Source organism: Abramis brama (assembly GCF_963993115.1).
Source record: "Abramis brama genome assembly, chromosome: 5".
Taxonomy (NCBI): Eukaryota; Metazoa; Chordata; class Actinopteri; order Cypriniformes; family Leuciscidae; genus Abramis; species Abramis brama.
Window position 1 is genome coordinate 49,529,694 of NC_139967.1, and position 21,147 is coordinate 49,550,840.

The 21,147-nt window shown below is 38.3% G+C and overlaps 1 protein-coding gene across 9 annotated transcripts in view; it reads right to left on the minus strand.

Annotated features, from left to right (window-relative positions):
- eng (endoglin) overlaps positions 1–21,147 on the minus strand; it is a 55,015-nt gene that overhangs the window by 11,367 nt on the left and 22,501 nt on the right. For all 9 annotated transcript variants that reach the window (XR_014606375.1, XR_014606376.1, XR_014606377.1 and 6 more), the window contains exons 4-11: positions 13,922–14,044; positions 9,637–9,811; positions 9,385–9,547; positions 8,356–8,455; positions 8,066–8,249; positions 6,547–6,692; positions 3,439–3,657; positions 3,288–3,351 (exon numbers count right to left, since the gene is read on the minus strand). Coding sequence is in view for 6 of the 9 variants with exons in the window: in XM_084115614.1 (XP_083971740.1) it covers positions 3,288–3,351; positions 3,439–3,657; positions 6,547–6,692; positions 8,066–8,249; positions 8,356–8,455; positions 9,385–9,547; positions 9,637–9,811; positions 13,922–14,044 (1,174 nt within the window). In the remaining 3 variants the exon portion in view is untranslated. The remainder of the gene's footprint in view (positions 1–3,287; positions 3,352–3,438; positions 3,658–6,546; positions 6,693–8,065; positions 8,250–8,355; positions 8,456–9,384; positions 9,548–9,636; positions 9,812–13,921; positions 14,045–21,147) is intronic.

Consider the following 21,147-nt stretch of genomic DNA (forward strand, 5'->3'; position numbering starts at 1 on the left):
TGTAGCAGCTGACGCACACAGATGACCCATCAAACCTGTGTTTATAAAATGGATGTTTCTGCAGATTTCAGCTGCGATTGTGTGTTTATTTTTAGGAGAAACTATACTTGGAAAGACTTAAACTTGGGACGGTGTTATTAATTATTGTAACTATTAATTAAACATTAGTGTGCGTTATCATACTGCCATTTAATAAAAGCAATTTAAAGTTTGTTAAGGACGTTTAATGCTATGAGTGGCTAATTGCCGTAATTAACCCTCTGGGGTCTGGGCTGTTTTTGGGGCCCTTGAGAAGTTCTGACATGCTCTGACATTTGTGCTTTTTTCAGTTGCTTATAAACATAATGGCAAAGGTGTAAATTCACTCTATAAAGCATAAACAGGGCTACAATAATATGTGAGCCACGTGTATGTACATGTTTTCATTTTTGAGAGAATAATGTTTATGCATGGATATTGAAAAAACTAAAAACTAACATTTCTGAAATAAGGCCACAAAACACATAGTAAATATGTGTCAATAAGACTTTTGACTAATGGATGTCCTCGCCTAGAATTTTTTCTTCAAAATTATGTGAAAATAGTTTTGCTTTATCGTTCACATAAAACCATACATTGATTTAAATTGATGTAAAACAGGTTTTGCTTGGAAAGCCAATATGCGAGGGGGGCGTGAACGAGGAGTGGTTTACACCTGAGAAATACAATGTCCCACCCACTCTGCATAATGAGCCATTCACTCAGGTGTGAAACTGACTGAGCCACAATGCAAGGACAAAAGATATATTTAGAAGAAGACTTATATTGACCATTTAAGATTTTGCTTACATCTATCTTGTAAATATGTTTAGCTATTTTATTAAAAAGGTTACAATTACAACAATAATTACAATTTCAACAATATTTCAAGTGTACTCTTTCTTTGTAAAAAAAAAATGATTATAGGCCTACATTTTATCTATGTATTCATTAGTTTGAATATAGTCAACATTGGAACAGCTAACATCTTAGTTGATGACTTATTTTTGACAAAAATAGTAATTTATATATAGAAATTGCTAAACAAAAGCTTATTTGACGTGGCAGTATATTCTACAGTAAAAACTGTACCCAAATCTAGTCAACAAGATGTTGTCTTTCATATTTCGCCTGACTGTAACGTTGTTTTCATGAAATATTAGGGCATATTGTTAATTTGCAGTTTAATACGTTGCTTATACAAATAGCCTACATTTTATTTCAACATATTTCAGTCGATTTTTACTCATCTCAGTATAGCAATACAGTTTGCTAAAACATCATCATTCATTCACACACGCGATTTAAATTTAACTTCTGGCAAAGATGAAGTTGACGATAGGCTTTTGACTCGCGATCTTCGCAGTAGGCTAGTGAACGAAATCCAGGAAATTTGTTAATGAAAAAATTATTAAAATTAAGATACAATTGATACAAAACGAAATTCGTTTTAAAGAAAGGATTTGTACTTTCTGTTTTGAGGTCTCTGTGAAAGTTTGAAGTGCTTTTTTTAGAGCACTCGCGTCCATAATGGAGAACTGTCACGTAATATTGTTTTTTGCCAGCTGTGGTAAACAGCGCGCATCTATGCCGTTCATTCATTCATAAACAGAAACCCGAGAAGGAAAAACTTACTAGTATTCCTCAGCTCGTATTCCTCGTAGTCCTCATTATTCCTCACAGCGCTGCGAGACGTTGTAAACAAGTAATGTTCTGAATAAACTTGTGTTTTGGTTTTCTCGAGCTGATGGGGGCGTTCACAGAGGATTGCGCGGATTACCTCAGCCATTTGCGTTTGAATAGCGTGCGCTCTCCGTGGGCGGAGTCACATTACATTTGAATTAGCTCTAATGAGGTCGACTGGAATCGCTCTCTTTTAATACAGATTTCACAAGATGAGAATATTTGTTTTTTATATAAATTACTTCATTTAAAAGAAGAGAATTCAAGCTTCATGCCTGTGTGTCTGTATGCCTGTTTGACTGAGTATTCACTGAGTTATTGCTCATTTTCGGACGCGTTTCAGAATGGACTTTACTGGCAGAGAGAAGGCAGAACTCGCTTCGTGTTTATTTTTCTTTATTTGGAAAAAAGCACAACACTTTGTTTTTATTGTGAGTATACACAAAAATAATACACATTTAACAGAATCGATTGATGTATGAAACTTGTTTTGTAAAATCAAAGTCAAAAGAGTATTTGGGGTCTCAATTCAACTCATAAGGAAAAAAGCGAGCAGATCACGCCGGCGTGATTGTCGACCTCTGAGGGTTAACAGGATAAACAATGTTTATTTGGCCAGTGTTTGAGCACAAATTTCCTAAAAATTAATACATTTCAGACATTTTTGTGGACATCTTATTTGCTACTATTGTATTATATAGAAGTCGATCAATATGGATTTTTCTTAATTACCAATGCCGATATACATATCAAAATATTTAATTTAAAGATAGCAAATAATAGTTGCAGTGAAACTAATACTTGACATATTTACTAAATTAGAAATAAATAATTAGAAAATTAATCAATATGGAAAACGATATATTTGATGTTGAACATTTTAAAGAAAAAAAATAGTATTGTCATTTCTGTTGTTCCTTTAAAATAAAATTATTATTAAATACTTGTTTTTTATTTGACAGTACAATAGCATTATTGCAACAGTAGTATATATTATTATGTATATTATTTTTTTAATAATTTAAATACAATTTAAATAAAATATTTTTGAGTAATAAAATTATAAAGCCAATATATTTGACATCACAATCACTTTGATTTTTAAACATCACAATATTTAATTTAAAGTAAATAATACTTGCAGTAAAACTAATACTGTACTTAACATAATATTTACTAAATTATTAGAAATAAATAATTAGAAAATTAATCAATATGAAAAGAATTAATTTGATCTTGATGGGGAAAGAACAGATTTGCAACTTCTTGATTCTGTAATCCTATTGTAATATTTTTTTATGAATGAAGAAGTTGTAAAAATCTTGACTAGAAAGGATCATGTCAAAATAAAAGTCCCGTTTCCTACACTTATAAGCAAACAGAAAAACGGATATGCTGATGCTGATAATAAAAAAATCAGCTGATCACTAGTATTATTACAATACCAAACCAGTAGTTATTGATATAATCAATGCTGTGTCATTTGAACACTGAGCATTGCGCTTTAAATGGACTTTTAACTTTTTTTCTTGGTGCACTTCTGAAATATTTGAGATGAAATGAGATGTTTTGTAAGTCGTACTCACTTGGGTTTGGTATATATGGCTTGACCTGCAAGTTCCTCTTGACTTGTGTTTCTGCGGCACAACGCTAAAATCACAAAAGAAAACAAGAAGAGATGATTGTATAATATGGGCTTTGGAAAAAGTCATGTTTGCACAACAGAGCTCCACAAACCTCAAATGAGAAAAAACAAAGTTTAACTGCACATTCTAGGTCCCACGAGCTGGATGGCATGTCCGGAAGCATCTCGAAGGAGAACCTGAGTTTATTGGGACAGTCGTTCGAACACGACTCCTCTTTGAGCAATATGTTCCTCACCACTGGCACGGATCGAACCCAACACCTGCTGACCTTGATGCGGAATGGGATCTCTATCATGGGAGGATGGGAGATCTGGTGAAGAGAAAGACATGCATGTTTAAACAAACCCAGACTGTGGTATACATGCATACACAACCTCAATTTGATAAACTCCCCTTCTGCTGGTCCTGCAGGCACAGAAACAGTGATGGCACAGTGAGATTTAATAAAGGTTTACAGGAATCATTGCTTTGTAAACGAATTTCCTCTAGTGGAAGCGTTTGGTACTGCAGCCAAACAAAATCTTATTGAAAGCTCATTTTTTTAAATATCAGACTCAAATTTTGAACACAACTCGTTTAGATTTTTTTAAGTTCACTTTTAAAAACTTTTTTCACTCCAGCAATAATCTGCCATGTGTCGATCAAACGTCAGTCTGTTGCTCTAAAGCATTCAAGACTTGCCACAAATTTTTATTTTTTTTTTTTAATTTGGAAATTTAATTTTCAGGTCTATGCTCAATCATAAACTGGATATTTGCATTTTTGAATTGCTTAAATCCTAGGAAAAATATAGCTGCGTTTTTAAATACAGATAATCGGCAGACTTTTACACGCGAGCCGCTCATGATCCGGTGTTTTCAGCGTCTCGGTTCACAGTGAACGCTGTGAGTTTGGGACACTTATAACATGCATTTGAAAATGCAACACGTGCAACCATCATTCCAGATTTGATGAGAATCATTTATAAATCAAAAGAGAAGATGTGAAGTCTCCCAGTGGTTTTCTGCCAAAATAAAAACTATATAGTTTTACATTTGAAAGCAAAAAAATAAAAAATAATAATAATAAAAATAGTACATTGCCGGAAGATCATAATTTAATTACAATATTCTCAAATGCGTACACATTAAAAGATAACAAAAAGCTGGTTTCTAGATTGTATGGAAGTATGCAAGCTTCCAAGAATCATTCATCAATATACATTAAACAAAAATGGGAGAAAGAGTCTGACTCACAAATAACAGATGAAGACTGGACAGATATATGTGTGATACAGGCAAATACCACAAACTCAAGATCCTGGAGGGAATTTGGATGGAAGAATTTAGTAAGATTTTTTATAACTCCCAAATTAACAGCACTTCATACAGGCTCACAGAGCCGTGGCTTTTGCTGGAGGCAATGTGAAACCCCGATGGCTAATCACTATCATATTTTCAAAAATAAAATTATTTTGTCAAGGAGTAGTGGCAGAGATTGGGAAAATATTTTCGTTCACTACTATATATTTAGGTAAAATACCAGGAAATGTTTTAGACAAGGATAAATATTTATTAAAAATATTGTTAGCAAGCAGTAGGAAAGCAATAACCCGTAAATGGTTGCAGGTTAACCCTCCAACTAAGGATCAATGGCTAGGGATCGTAAACGAAATATACAGTATGGAGAGACTTACATTTATATTAAAGGAACTGTATGTAAGATTGTGGCCAAAACTGGTACTGCAATCACTTTCAAATTACTGTAGAGCAGTGTATCCCCTCCCCCTCCCCCCTGACTCGAGGTTGCCAGATAGGCTGCAGGATCCAGCAGGAACGTAGGCTGACACGTTTGTAGCTGCAGCTGTGCTAACTAGAGCAGAGCTGGCAACCCGGATGCTGAAACACAACTGACTTCGTGATTGGTAGATAGGTGGAGGGTGGCGCTTCAGGCCAAAACACAACATGACAACATCAACATCAGTTGAGGGCTGCAACTATCACTTTTAAATGACAATATCCTGGCCGTACTACTGTTGTCAGTGATATAAGTATTTGAAATGAACATGATTTCTTAATGTCTAGTGACACATCAGGGCCATTTTATGATTAATGGAAATACATTTCTTACATACAGCTCCTTTAAGGCTCAAATTTGACAAATGTAACAAGTTGTGGGAAAAATGGATTATGTATGTAAACCATTGAGGAAATGTTGGAATTATTTTGTGATACTGTCTGATATTGTAGCATCCATGATAACTTTGTGTTCTTTGTTCCAATAAAAAAAAAGTAAAAAAAAAAAGTAAAAAAAAATAAATAAAAAAAATAGTATTGTCATTTTACTGTTGTGTATTAAAAAAAAAATATATATATATATATATTATTATAATTGAATATTTGTTTTTTATTTGACAGTACAATAGTATTATTGCAACAGTAGTATATTTATTTATTTATTTATTTAATAAATAATAATTTTAATAACATTTAAATAAAATCATAATAACAATAATACGCATAATAACAATAATACACATAATAACAATAATACGCAAAGTAATTGAAGGCAAAGAAATTAAGACAATCATAAATATTAATATTGTAATCGTACTGTTTTGTAAAATATTATTATTATTATTATTATTATTATTAAATAATTGTTTTGTACTTATTTCAACAGCAATATATTTCTTTATTCAATTAAAATGTATAATTGAAATACTAATAAATAAGATAAAATATTATTTTGAATAATAAAAATACAATAAAAATAATAACAATAACCAAAGAAATTAAAACAACCATAAATATTAGTAATGTAATTGTACTGATGTTCTGTAAAATAAAATTAGTAGTAGTATTAGTATCCAAAATGCTAAGGTAATATTTTATTTGTGTAATTTTTATAATAAAAAAAAAAAAAATATATATATATATATATATATTTAGAATAATAATAATGCTTGTATTATTATTATTATTAACAACAACATCAATAATAATAATAATAATAATAATAATAATAATAATATATTAATAATAATAATTGTTGTTGTTGTTGTTGTTTAGACATATTGAATGGGGAAAAAACTAAGAGACAATTTTGTCTAAAGCTCATAACATGCTCGTCACTGAACGCTGCAGCGATGGCTCATGCATCTCAATGCAAGTATAATAAATGTAGAATATGAGCCTTTGAACACACGAGAATGATGTACCTCTGCATAGATCCTCTTGTCACTCTGAACTCTGCTGCAGGAATCCAGAGGTGACCTGAAGTCTGGAGACGTGAACAGCAGCATCTCAAAAAGAGACGCTGGAGCAGAAGTGGGTGCCGGAGTGGTGCGCTCCACTTCTGCTGGTCCTGCAGGCGCAGAAACAGAGACGACACAGTGAGATTTAATAAAGCTTTGCAGGAACACTTGAGCGGCACACGTGTGTGTGTGTGTGTGTGCTGGGGCTGAACGACGACAGCAGCAAATCAACACGCGCAGGTTTTCATGCATGTTAATACGCATTCAACAGATTGACCTCTCAAACATTCGTTTTTTTTTTTTTTTTTTTCATCAGAATGGTACGAAACTTGGTAAAGGTTTTGGCACTTGCCATGTGAACATGGCCATGATTCGAACAGGTTAAATGGGTCTCTTTATGAATGAGTCATTGAATCATTGGTTCACCCGATTGATTGATTTATAGGTAATATTTTCATTGGCAGAACTGAGCAAAAACAGACAACATTTTGTCAAAAATAACCTAATATTAAAGTCCCCCTGTAGTCAATAATTTTATCCCTTAAAACTCATCTTTGATCTCCAAAATGACATATTTAAATGTTTTTTACTTGATAAAAATTCTTCATGCCTTAAAATATCTTGAATGTAACTCGACACTCTTGCCTCATTTAGTATGCGTGGTTCTATGAATATGCAAATGAGCCCCGCCTCCACTCACTCACTCAGCTCAGAGATCCACTCGTTGATGATCACACGTTGATCTGATTGGTTAAAAGGTAGTTTGTGACGTCAGAAACACCAGCGATTTCAAAGCGTGTTTTTGAGACTGTCTTTGGTTCACTGCAGTTTTAAGGAGAAAATACTCAGCAATGCTGTCGACTTATGAATTTACACATGCTTTGTCTTAAAGCATATTAAAAACACCACATAGACACATAAACTACATTAAAAGCTGGATTTACACCACAGGGGGACTTTAAAGGTGCCGTAAGCGATTTCTAAGAACCGCTGTTGATATTTGAAATCACCAAAACACACTTTATAGCCCCGCCCCTAAATTCACAAACATGCTATGCAACATAGGCACCTCCCCCTAATGAGTGGACACGCCCCATACTGCTGATTGGCTAGAAGTGTGTTTTGGTGCTCGGTCCGATCCGCTTTCAACAGCATTTCTCAGAAATCGCTTACTTCTTGTTTATTATTATTATTAACTGTTCTATACAATCAATATCACATTGGACATGCTATTCGGGACAAAAACAGCACTCATGTGATATTGCTTAACCATATCATATAATATGAGACACAAATCAGACAGAGGCATTTTTGCCCTAATATCTTGAATCGGGTACATAGAGCGCTCAAATATGGTAAACAGAAGCTAAAACGTGCTTGATTGATGCGCGGGGGCCAATGAGGTTTGTTCTCACACGTCAAGCAAGCAAGTAATCGTCCGTTCACTATATTTGAGGGAGATGGTAAATCCACATTGCATTACCTGGGGAGATGTCTGTGATCCACAGCTGGATGTGTGGTGCGTTCAGACGGATCTCAGAGTAGCTGTTGATGGGCATGCTTTTGTAGAATGACTGAACCTTCTGTATGATGTCTCCAGGGTCATCTGAGATCACCTTTTCCTTCAAGGGAACTGTCATGTTATTCAAGGTTACTGGATTGTTGGACTGTAGGGAGGAAAGATGCATCAGAAGCTGATTTACAGGATGCCGGTCACCTTTTACCATAAAAACAGTACTTATTTTGAAGTTCATTTTTGATGATCATTCTCACCACAAATCCGATGATGTGATTCGAGTGGATTTCCCACTCAGTGTTTGGTGGACCTCTGAGTAACAGTTTAGACGTAGATGACAAATGCACAATCACACGCCTGAAAGGAAATGACACATTTGTAATGTTTTTGAGAGACGTCCTTATGTTCAAGGCTGCATTTATCGTGCCCCTATTATGCTCTTTCAGATATGACCTTTCATGTAGTGAGTATTAAATCTATTTGTGAATGTAAATGTTCAGAAAATTTTCAAAGATTTAAGTGCAGATAAATTGAGTTTTTGTCTCCTAAAAGAAAGAACCGATCCTGAACTGAAACGAGTCTCACTTCATGTTACATACCTACGCAACAATGTAACAAATTTGCAGTCTATGGTCTTGATTGGCTGAGCAGCGTCTCTTAGCCCCGCCCTCAAACACTGTAGTTTATCTGAAACTGGAAGAGTTTGGTTTGTGTTGTTCGTGTCGAGAAGACGCTGTTTTCTTCTGCCAAAGCAAATCCACTTTGATGAGATTGATACGGTAAAACCCACGCCATCGCTACTGTTCGTATCACTGTGATCAAGAGCTGAGATTCAGATATGATAATGAGCGTTTGGTTTCTGAACAATCAGAGCAGAGCAGCTCTCAGAGAGGCGGGGCTTAGAGAGACTGAACCCTTGACCGAAGCGTTTCAGACACTGAGAGAAAAGAGCTGATGCTGCAGTGGAGATTTTACGAGAAAATTAAAGTGTTTTTTGACCTTAGATGCATTTAAACATATTGTAAGAGACCTTTAACACAAAATTAGGGATTTTTAAGATAGCATAATAGGGGCAAACTTCCCTATTTAATAATTTCAAACTTTTGACTGGTAGTGTAGACCGGCGAGATTCATTGAAAGATGTGATAGGAGGGCAGATGGAACTAAAAGGTACAGTGCTGGTAAACATTTTGGACCAATGGAAGGTCATACAGGAATAAAGGATGCTTATTTTGGCAAGGCATTTTTAGAAACCTCCATGGTGAAGTTTACAAGATGACACTGACCTTATTTTGATGTTGTCAGGAATATTAATCACGTGCAGCTGTTCTCCAGTATGCTTCATGTAACATGATTGCAGATCACTGGATGGCTCCAGCTTGATGAAGTGTTTCTCTGCTGGTGTTTCCAGCTGCAGGTCACATGTGGAGGGTCGCCGGAAGAGCTTGCCTGGAAGAGGCAGCGTTTCACAAATGATTGGATCACTGATAACACACACGACGTCAGAGCCAATGAAGCAGCAGAGAGTCTGATCTTACCCGTCATCCCAGTGAAAGTGATGCTACTGGGATGTCGTGCCGTGGTGAAGGATGTGACTCCACCATACTTGTCTGTGGCCCATTTCAGAAGTTCAGAATCTGCCGACGGGACAACTTCTTGCGGCTGAGACTGAGATCCTCTTCGCCCAAACTGTATTGAAGTCCCATTCGTCACCTGTGAAATAGATGGGAGTTTCCTTTCAGGATAAGACACAATATAAATCTGCTTCAGTCTCCACACGCAGGCCAGTCTGGTTCTGTGGTGCAGAAGCTCAAAACACTAAACGCAAATAATAAAACAATTACTTGATATAAACTTTTTCATAAGACTATCTGTACAACTGTTTAAAGCCTGTGAATTACAGTCAGGCACTTTCTCCTAAATGACAGTGTCTGTCTGCTTCATCTAACCAGAAGAACATTTGAAAAGGAATGTTTATTAAGTTCCCCTTCGAAAGGTTTGGGTCCCGTTCGCGCTGAGGTTGAGCGGAGACTCGGATCGTGGAGATCCCAGAGGAGTGCTCTGCTGGAGTAGGAGATGGCTTATGAGGGTGAAGAGGATTTACCACCTGAACCCTCACAGCCCTTAAACTGCCGTGGGAGCATGTGAGGGAATGGACCACTCGTGGCATGACAAACGGTTCCTTTCCGACCATAATTCCCCAGCTCCCGTGAGCCTTCCATAAGGCGTGGAAGAATTCGTATTCAGCACGCATCTATCGCCATCAACGAGCAAACTATGCTGATGTTGAGGGGATGCGTGAACATGGGTGTGTCGATGCCCCCAACTGACAAGACGTTCGCAAACTATCCTGCCGCTGGAGAGGCATCGACGCTGAAAGCTCCGGCCCTGCCTTCCAAGCCACTTGAGAAGACATCTCACTTGAATGGCAGGGCATAAGTGGCGGTGAGTCAGGCTGGGGCTGCTTTACACACAATGTCTGTGTTGCAAGCATACCGGGCTGACCAGCTGAAGGATTTGGACCAGGGTCAGGGTCTTTCCCCTGACGCAGTGGATGAGCTGCGCCGCACCACAGAGTTAGCTCTCCGGGCCACCAAACAAACAGCTGGCGCGATCAGAAGGTCGATGGCGGCGATGGAGAGACATCTGAGGTTGAACCTGGCCGACATCAGGCTTCCTTCTTGATACACCGGTTTCGGCGTGTGAACTTTTCGGCACCTCCGCTGAGGCGGGAGTGGATAAGTTTAGAGAGGCGAAGGCACGATCGACTGCATTTAGAGGTCCGAATCTTTGCCCAGACAGCCAGGGGGTCCTGGCCCGTCCTGGTTCGAGGATCGGAGACAGGGCCAGAGGTCCAGCGCCACTTCTTGTGCCCATTCCCTCCTAGGAGCAGGCGCAGAGAAGGAGCGGTTCTAGGAAGAAGGATTTGAGGGAGGTGATCCAGTACAGACGTTCTCAGCGTCAGTGAAGGATCCCCTTCCTCTGAGGGTAAAAACCACCCTCTCCTCTCTTCCTCTCTTCTTCTCCCCCACTTCTTTTACCCCAGGCGCTTCTTACATCAGACCTGAGGCTGGACCTATGATGAGTTATTCCTTCAATATGGAACCCTTCTGAAGGTCTGGCGTCGGGCTTGGTAGTGCAACCCTTTCAAACTCTAAAGCCCCTTTCACACAGAGATTCCGGAAAATACACAGATAAAGTGACCCAGGATTTGACCCGGGTTCGTTTTATTTTGGTTCATTCACACTGCCAGTGATTTTTCTCATGGAGAATTCTCTAGTGAGGCCACCTTTCATCCAAGCATCAAACAGATAAACTCTGTGTAGCGTGAGATGGCTTCCTCCCAATCTAGAGTTATTCTACTGAGGCCAACGCTCTGCACAAGATCCAGATAGACTACAACACCAAGCGTTGGCCCTTGTCGGGCCACCTTGATAGCCAGATTGTATTAGAATAGCTGGTCCCTTCTCACTTTAGAGAGTCGTTTTGAGATTATAGCTCTGAACTTCAGATCAGGGTTCTTGCAGGTTTCAGTAAGTCAAATTTAAGACCCTTTTAAGACATTTTAAGACCATAAAGATTGAAATTTAAGACCTACACGACGCATTACCAAATAAATATTCAAATCAAAGAATTAATTTTATTTCAGTGAATTCAGTAATTGAAAAAGCATTAATTTAATTTACAGATAAATCACATTAGTAACCTTCCACACCCAACAACGCGTGTCAGAGAAAAGAACAGAATCAAATATTTTTTTTTATAGAAAATTGTACTTTGCATATTATACTGTAAAAAACACATAATTAGTTGATTTTAGTTGATCATGACTAGAGATGAAATGGCATGAACATTTAATTTCATGATTATAGTGACAAAAATGATCACAGAATCCTGTTCAAAAAGTACAAATACTACACAATGAAATCAATTCACCATGTTTTATGTCGAAAACCAGCAAATAACAAATAAATTTCCATTAAAAATGAATATTTGTGTCTTGCATGTTATATACTAACATGTACAAGTTAAAATAAAGGTTTGACAAAAAAGGTTTTATAAAAAGATAAACCTCACATATTTCAGACTTTAAATATTTTTTTTTATAAAAAGAATGAGTCCAAAAAGATAAATTACTGACATTTACAATGCACTTTAGCTTATCTTTTATTATTAATAGTAAAATTAGGTCAGATTTTCCCGTGGCGTCTGTCGTTGCTATGCAACCATGCCCTGCGCTCTCCACAACGACAAAGAAGTTTTAGTGGCTAATGGATTTCCCACCACCGAAAAACGCTTGCTGTAGCTCTGCTACAAGATTCATTTACGGAGAAGAGAACACCACCCGTAGTGTTTGGGTGCACCCCCATCATTCCTGTTGACTGAGCTTTCAGACAGCGCCTGGAAAAAACGAGCGCGTCTCTTCTATTATGAGCACGCTTACCGCGCGCCTACATTTGAACGAACTTGAGCGCGCAAAAGACGCGATATGTGAACGGCCTCTTGGCGAGCGACCTCCAATCAGGCCGCGAGCGACGTGTTGGAGACCCTGCACTAGAGCTCCGCTTTGTAGGCTACGACTCGATACTTTTTTGCTACTTTGTAATAACTTTCTGCGGCCAGCGTTTCTGGAAATAAACGAGGGTAAACCCTTTTTAAGACCTGACTAAATGAAATTTAAGACCGCGGATGAAAATCTGGCCGTTTTTAAGACTTTTTAAGGCCTTAAATTTTAAGTTCAGAATTTTAGACTTTTTAAGACTTTTTAAGACCCCGCGGGAACCCTGTCAGATATATAATATTTGTGTCTGCCCTCATGGGGCCGCCTTGATATCTGGCTTAGGCTTTAGTACTAGGAATTAGGTGATGGTCTGCAAAGCATTCTCACCTCGAGCCTCTCAGTATCTGAGTGTAGGTTCCTTAGAGCTGGAGCCCATCAGGAGATTTTATTTCTGTACAATCTAGTTTTTCCTAGTACCCATAGCCTGTCCTAACCTGGCCCATTATTTTGTTCATGTTATTTTGTTCAATACAGACTAGTTAAAGACACCAAATGGCAGAGATTTGAGGTTTAAAACCGTGTTGATATATTCTGTGTATAAATCGTGCAACTTACACTGTTAGTAAATGCACTGGAAAGCAGCTTTTGGCCCTTGCTTGTTGTAGCGAACGAGTCGTGATGGATTCAGGCTTGAAAACGGTCAGTTGTGTTTCTCTGTGTCTCATTGATAAGAACATGTTGTTTCTCCAGACTCAAGACAGCGCATGTCTCCTCCAGGCCATCATAACACACTACATTTTTGATATTTTGCAGCTTGGCTTTGGAATTCATTCACAATCAGAGTTTAATTTTATAAACGTTGTTCACTCCCATTTGGTTTTGCACTGTAACTCCAGTGTGGTTTGTTTCACAGCAATCTAATAAAGGTTAACAAGGTTCGACGGTGGAAAGAATAAATTGAAGAAAACAAATTGTCATACCGGGCTGTTTTGTTTCGAGTGCTCTGGCACATCTATATTCTACACTAGTTAAAGTCTGTTAGCAAATTCCCATGGGATCACAGGCTAAACAAACAGGGTTAATTGCCTCTCGAAACAGAGCTGGAATGCACAGCTGTAGCTGGTTTTATTGTCAGACACCTGCCAGCGGATCCCACGCGACGGGCCATTAGTTCCACTGTTCAATATAAAGACGTGGATGTAAGAGTCCTTGTGCTGGCAGCTCGTCAACAAACATGCATCCTTTGCCATGTACAACATCTCTTATTTTTAGTGATGTACAAAGGAACTGTCTTCATCTAGACTGAATGCGCTGGTACTCACGATGATCTCCACGGCAGGATTCTCCTGAAGCGCGACCATGATGGTTTTTGTGGTGGTGGATCTTATGATCAGCACAGACGGGTTCGCTGCAGTTACGTTGAGGGAGAAGAACATCAGTTCATCCTGTGGAAATACAAGAACGGTTTCTGAAATTAAAATCTGAACCCATTTGGCCAGAAAAATGTACAATGCACTTTTTATCTCGCAATTCTTGTTTTCTTGCAATTGCTAGTTTAGATATAAGCTCAGAATTGCGAGAGAACACGCTTCCAGAGTAAACAGCACGGTATATTTTACAATTTAAAAAATATATATTTGTTTATCCCTTTAACATTATAGTAGTATGTAAATAATACAAAATGTATGTCAATATAAAATGTATGAAATATATATATATATATAAATAAATAAATAAATATATATATATATAAATATATATATATATATATATATATATATATATATATATATATATATATACACTCACCTAAAGGATTATTAGGAACACCTGTTCAATTTCTCAATGCAATTTCTTAATGCAATTATCTAATCAACCAATCACATGGCAGTTGCTTCAATGCATTTAGGGGTGTGGTCCTGGTCAAGACTATCTCCTGAACTCCAAACTGAATGTCAGAATGGGAAAGAAAGGTGATTTAAGCAATTTTGAGCGTGGCATGGTTGTTGGTGCCAGACGGGCCGGTCTGAGTATTTCACAATCTGCTCAGTTACTGGGATTTTCACGCACAACCATTTCTAGGGTTTACAAAGAATGGTGTGAAAAGGGAAAAACATCCAGTATGCGGCAGTCCTGTGGGCGAAAATGCCTTGTTGATGCTAGAGGTCAGAGGAGAATGGGCCGACTGATTCAAGCTGATAGAAGAGCAACTTTGACTGAAATAACCACTCGTTACAACCGAGGTATGCAGCAAAGCATTTGTGAAGCCACAACACGCACAACCTTGAGGCGGATGGGCTACAACAGCAGAAGACCCCACCGGGTACCACTCATCTCCACTACAAATAGGAAAAAGAGGCTACAATTTGCACGAGCTCACCAAAATTGGACAGTTGAAGACTGGAAAAATGTTGCCTGGTCTGATGAGTCTCGATTTCTGTTGAGATATTCAGATGGTAGAGTCAGAATTTGTCGTAAATAGAATGAGAACATGGATCCATCATGCCTTGTTACCACTGTGCAGGCTGGTGGTGGTGGTGTAATGGTGTGGGGGATGTTTTCTTGGCACACTTTAGGCCCCTTAGTGCCAATTGGGCATCGTTTAAATGCCACGGCCTACCTGAGCATTGTTTCTGACCATGTCCATCCCTTTATGACCACCATGTACCCATCCTCTGAAGGCTACTTCCAGCAGGATAATGCACCATGTCACAAAGCTCGAATCATTTCAAATTGGTTTCTTGAACATGACAATGAGTTCACTGTACTAAAATGGCCCCCACAGTCACCAGATCTCAACCCAATAGAGCATCTTTGGGATGTGGTGGAACGGGAGCTTCGTGCCCTGGATGTGCATCCCACAAATCTCCATCAACTGCAAGATGCTATCCTATCAATATGGGCCAACATTTCTAAAGAATGCTTTCAGCACCTTGTTGAATCAATGCCACGTAGAATTAAAGGTGCCCTAGAATGTGAAATTGAATTTATCTTGGCATAGTTAAATAACAAGAGTTCAGTACATGGACATGACATACAGTGAGTCTTAAACACCATAGTTTCCTCTTTCTTATTTAAATCTCGTTTTTGAAAAACACCCCTGAAAAACAGTCGAATCTCCACATAACACCGACTGTGACGCAACAGTCGGGATCATTAATATGTACGCCTCCAAAAATTTGCATATGCCAGCCCATGCTCAGTGCCAGGCAGAACTGCGCAGCCGAATCATCAGAAGTTCTGCAGGTGAAGAAACAAGCGAGGATCATAGGGAAAATGGCAGATCTATCTATAATCTATCTATAATCGGATACCGCTACAGTTTAATTCGAAGTTGTTAGTTGCTCTGCCCATTTCACCACGGACTGTTTTTCTAACCTGGGATAATACCAAGCAGCCAGGCTTCTCTCGGCGTCTCAAACGGACAAAGGGGGCAATTTCAACTAACGTTATATTCCCACAAGCGGTAAGTAGTGATTTTATTAACGATAATTTACACTGTGTTATCTAGATCCAGCGCGATATTGTTTTTTCCTCGAGAGACATCGTGGTTTGCAAACGAGCGAATGAAGCATGGCAGTTGCTCAGTGTTTGGATGTACAAATTAACACAAAAATATTTTTTTAGCTCCTTCATCCGAGCCTCTGGAGAACCAGTGGGTTATGTGAATTTCTGATGTGTAATTGTTCAAGTTCAGACAGATAATCTTTCTCTCAAAGTCGTTCAACACTGTTTATGCATCAGTAAATCACGTTGCAGTGATAAGATCTTCATTCACGCGATCAACAGGCTGTCATCTGCTTAATGCTGGAATAGATCTAAATACTTAAAAAACTTCTCATGATTCGTTAATCCCGATAGCTGTAATAGTAAAAACCTATAAAAGCTGTAATAGTAAAAGTTTTCCAGATAGCTCTACATGTAATGCCAGATATTTCATATGCAAGCATGTCAGCCAATCACAGCAGTGGGCAACAACACTGAAGTCTCACACAGACACGCCCCTTCAAACAGAGTGTTCAAATCAATGGATGAAATCAGGCTAGGAAATATGCCTTTTATTTCTAAATTATAACAAATTTTGATCTAAAAAACATACTAACATTATAAGGGCACCCCAGGAAACATTATAAAATAATAAAATAATCCATTCTACGGCACCTTTAAGGCAGTTCTGAAGGCGAAAGGGGGTCAAACACAGTTTTAGTATGGTGTTCCTAATAATCCTTTAGGTGAGTGTATATATACACACACACACACACACACACACAGAACACAACACCCAGAACACAACAGCTAGATCACAACGGTGAGTTTTACATGGGCAGGCATCAGAAAAAGCTAGTATGCTGTTATAATCTCAAGTGTACTGGGCGATTGTGAAGATGTTTGTGTGTGTACTCTTATGTAACGGTCAGAGCGTCACTCAAACGAAAGCACAGTTCAGTGATCCAATACACATTTCACGCGTTTCTTATCCCACACATCCCACAGATCACGGAGCTCTTGCTTCACCAGCTGAGGATCTGAATCTGAAGACAGAGTAAAGCTGGAGTAAATGAGACACAATCTGATCCAGGCGGCAGAAATTCCCACAGGCTCTTTTCCTGTGATTAGGAAGCACAGAAATCACGCACCATAAACATTTGTGCTGGTCTGGCAGTGGCGTTGTTGTTTTGCAGACATTCAGACGCGCTGAAGTGAGGACTGGAAGCCTGGGCTCTGCTTCAGCACAAGCTTTATCTTTACCTATGCTTTACTGCGGTAACACAGTGTACAACTCAACTAAACCTGTGTCTCAAACCATGCACTTATACTATATACTCAACTGCCTATACTAGTAGTGCATTCATTGTATAAGGTTATTCAACATGGCTTTAGCACATGAAGTGTCCAACATTCCACACTTCCTTTTTCCGGTTAATTAAGTGCATCATCCGGGATTTTCAAGGCCACTTTTTCTTTCTGGGACTCTATTTATACTGCACAATGGAAAATAATAATGCAAACCTTAAGACTTAATCAAGCCTGTCAGTTTTTTTCCATAAAAAGAAAGAAAGAAATTTCTAAGGTCTCTAAATGTTCAACAAGATTTGCTGATAAACCTGACGCACACGATCTACTACAGTCTGAGTGATAGTTTAGACTTTTTAGCAAGTAAAAGTCTTTAAGTATATTCAACGTGTTTTTGTGCTGTGAAATCTTTCTTATTTTGCACAAGTAAATGTAAGAATAAATTTGATATTGTAAATAATATTTCAGCTGGACTGTAGCCGGTTTAATTAATTTAGAAATGCTTTTTTTAAATACACAACATTTTTATGTTTTTTAACATTCCTGCAGGGTTGGTGAACTGGGTTGTAAAAACACAAGACTTCATGAAGTGAAGAAGATGAACAGAAGGCGAATCCCAGCACAAGTGACCCAGAGAGCAGCACATCGACCTCTTCAGCCATGTCTGAGAGAAACACTTGTTTAGTAGAAACAAGTTTGTAGAAACAAGTTTGTTTCTACCATGCAGCGAATGTATTGACAAGACCTTGAGCGGAGAACAGCCATGAATGTTTCATGGAGGAATAAACAGAGTAACAAAAGTTCAGTATCTAGAGCCGCTGTATCATCGACATCTGACTCTACGAGACTGAGACTCTGTCCACTTTACACCGTCTCTAAACCAGACACAACAGACACACGATTCCAGCAACAGACAATTCTGTCCACACCAGATGCGTCAAGTCAATCAAAACTCACAGCCAATCAGAACAGAGTGTGGGCGGAGTCTCCCTGCAAAAGCACTGCACTCACAACCAAATCAATCAAAAGTCACAGCCAATCAGAACAGAGTGTGGGCGGAGTCTCCCTGCAAAAGCACTGCACTCACAACAAAATCAATCAAAAGTCACAGCCAATCAGAAGAGAGTGTGGGCGGAGTCTCCCTGCAAAAGCACTGCACTCACAACCAAATCAATCAAAAGTCACAGCCAATCAGAAGAGAGTGTGGGCGGAGTCTCTCTGTAAGCACACTGCACTCACAACCAATCAATCAAAAATCACAGCCAATCAGAAGAGAGTGTGGGCGGAGTCTCTCTGAAAGCACACTGCACTCACAACCAATCAATCAAAACTCACAGCCAATCAGAAGAGAGTGTGGGCGGAGTCTCTCTGTAAGCGCACTGCACTCACAATCAAATCAATCAAAACTCACAGCCAATCAGAAGAGAGTGTGGGCGGAGTCTCTCTGTAAGCGCACTGCACTCGCAACCAATCAATCAAAAATTACAGCCAAGGTGAATTATCCACTGTTGGTTCAATACGGCTATAAAGGTCATGCAAAAATGATATTCAAACTCAAAATTAAATCTTTTAACATTAAATGAAGCACATAATCAGTAACCATTGTCGTATAACAACCCATCCACTGATCAATCAGATCATTTTAATGCTTCCTCAAAACAACACAGTGAGTCTCAGATGGTCAAATCTGTGTCTCCTGTGTCAGTCTGGAGGAAGAGCTTCCATCTGGAGTAAATCTGACGAACCCGGACTCGCTCATACTGAGAGCAAATCCACTCGTAATCTCCACACTTTCCTCGTCACCAGAACAGCACAGGAATGAAGTCTGAGTAAATGAAAACTGCAAACTGCCCCCTGGAGAACAACCGTTCATCTACGATGCCAAAGACATTAATGAAAGTCAGATGTAAAGGAGAATAACAATGACTGTAATGAGTTTGTTGTTTTAGACCTCCATTAGTAGATCAGCGATCATAAAATCAACTGTGCAACAACACAAGAAACTTTCCACACAGATTCCTAAAGTCTAAAGCCTTCCTCCAAATATTGAGTTAAAGAAACATTGTGAATCTGCCCAGAAGTGTTGTTAAACTGAGAGACCTACAGCAGTGTCTATGAGACATCAATAATACACACTTCATAAATCTGAGAGAGCAACACAAGAAACACTGTTTTTCAGTTGCATTGGCCACAGTTTGGTCTGGAATGAAGGAAAAATTACTCTCAAAGTAATTCAACACAGATGGACAACATGTCAACTTCATTTGCACAAAACAACAACAATTCAATTACAAACTTGTATGAATGTCATTCCTTTTTTCTTTTTTTTTTTCTTAAATTAATTTTTAGTTTCTTAATTATGAATTCAGTACCATTTTTTCAAAGTCCATAATTCGAACATTGAGAAAATAAAGTACATTTAGCACACTTTTATGTTTTCTGACACATTTGCATGTTAATTTCAATTAAATAAAAATGTGATAGTTTAAATAGTTTACATATATAATAGAATTAGCTGAACTTTAAAGTGTTTTTTAGAACTTCAGTACATCTTTATGTGTAATTTCATAATTACTTCTATTGTCTTTGGTTTAAAGTGTCCTGACCAACATTTATGGTAAACTAAAATATACTTCAATGCCATTTCTATTGAAACTTGTATGTCACACATTTGTAATGATGAAGCTATAAACGAATATATTTATAAAATGTAATATTGAAAAACACACTACAGATTAAATTATAACTAAGTACTTACATGAGCTTTAGCATGTTAGTCAACGCAACAAATACTGTAAGTGCAATTCTTTAAAAGATTATTAAAACACAATGATTTCAAACATACTTTAAAGTAAAACTGTTAATTCGACATTATTAGAAGTGCACTTTTTAAGAGTGTGTTAAGAAACAGTCATGAAAGTGTAACTCTGCGTTTAACATTTGAAGAACATTACAAGTGCATGTTAAACAAAAATTAAGCACACCTCTTTTTTCACAAGGGAAAGCTGAGAGAATGTAGAAAACCCAGTCCAGAACTTCACCTATCTGAAGCCTAGTCTCCAGTCAACAAGGTCCGCAGTAAGACCAGCACACACACACACACTTCATAAATCTGACTGAAAAAACACGAGCATCACATTTCAGCTGGAGTTTCCCAACAGAGACTGGAGACTGGGATTGATGGGATGAACTGAACCTCAGCACAGCGGGTCAAACCAAACACTGAGAACCATCCCTGGAGAGGTGCATGATGGGAGCGTTAGCTCTGGAGATTCATGAGCGCAGGGAATGATGATGTGCTAACTACAGCGAAACCCTGTGATGCGATGCACAAAAACACTCGCGACAGGACACTGACCTGAAACCAAGCGGCAACCTTCCCGTCTCTCTCTAGAATCAACACTGAAGAGACTTAACCTGCAGTTCATCCACTGGCCACTAGAGGCCGGCTGCAGAAGAGAATCAATCCCATAAGCCCTCATGTTAAAATGCCCAACTTTACAGCAGACATAAACGTTTAGAGTCTGGTGCAAAAAGTGGTTTTGGTCTATATCGCTAATTTTGTCCTTCATGACGACTGTGAGGGGGTGAATATTTTTATAACTCATCCGTGTAAATTATATTAAGCCTTAAAGTTCTGCATAATTAAGGGCGTGGCCACTTGAGTGACAGGTGGATTGCCGCTGATGTCACTACTAGCCGTTTGTCCAGGGGGCCAATGTTTCGTAAAAATTTGAAGCTTCCCCGGGTGCCG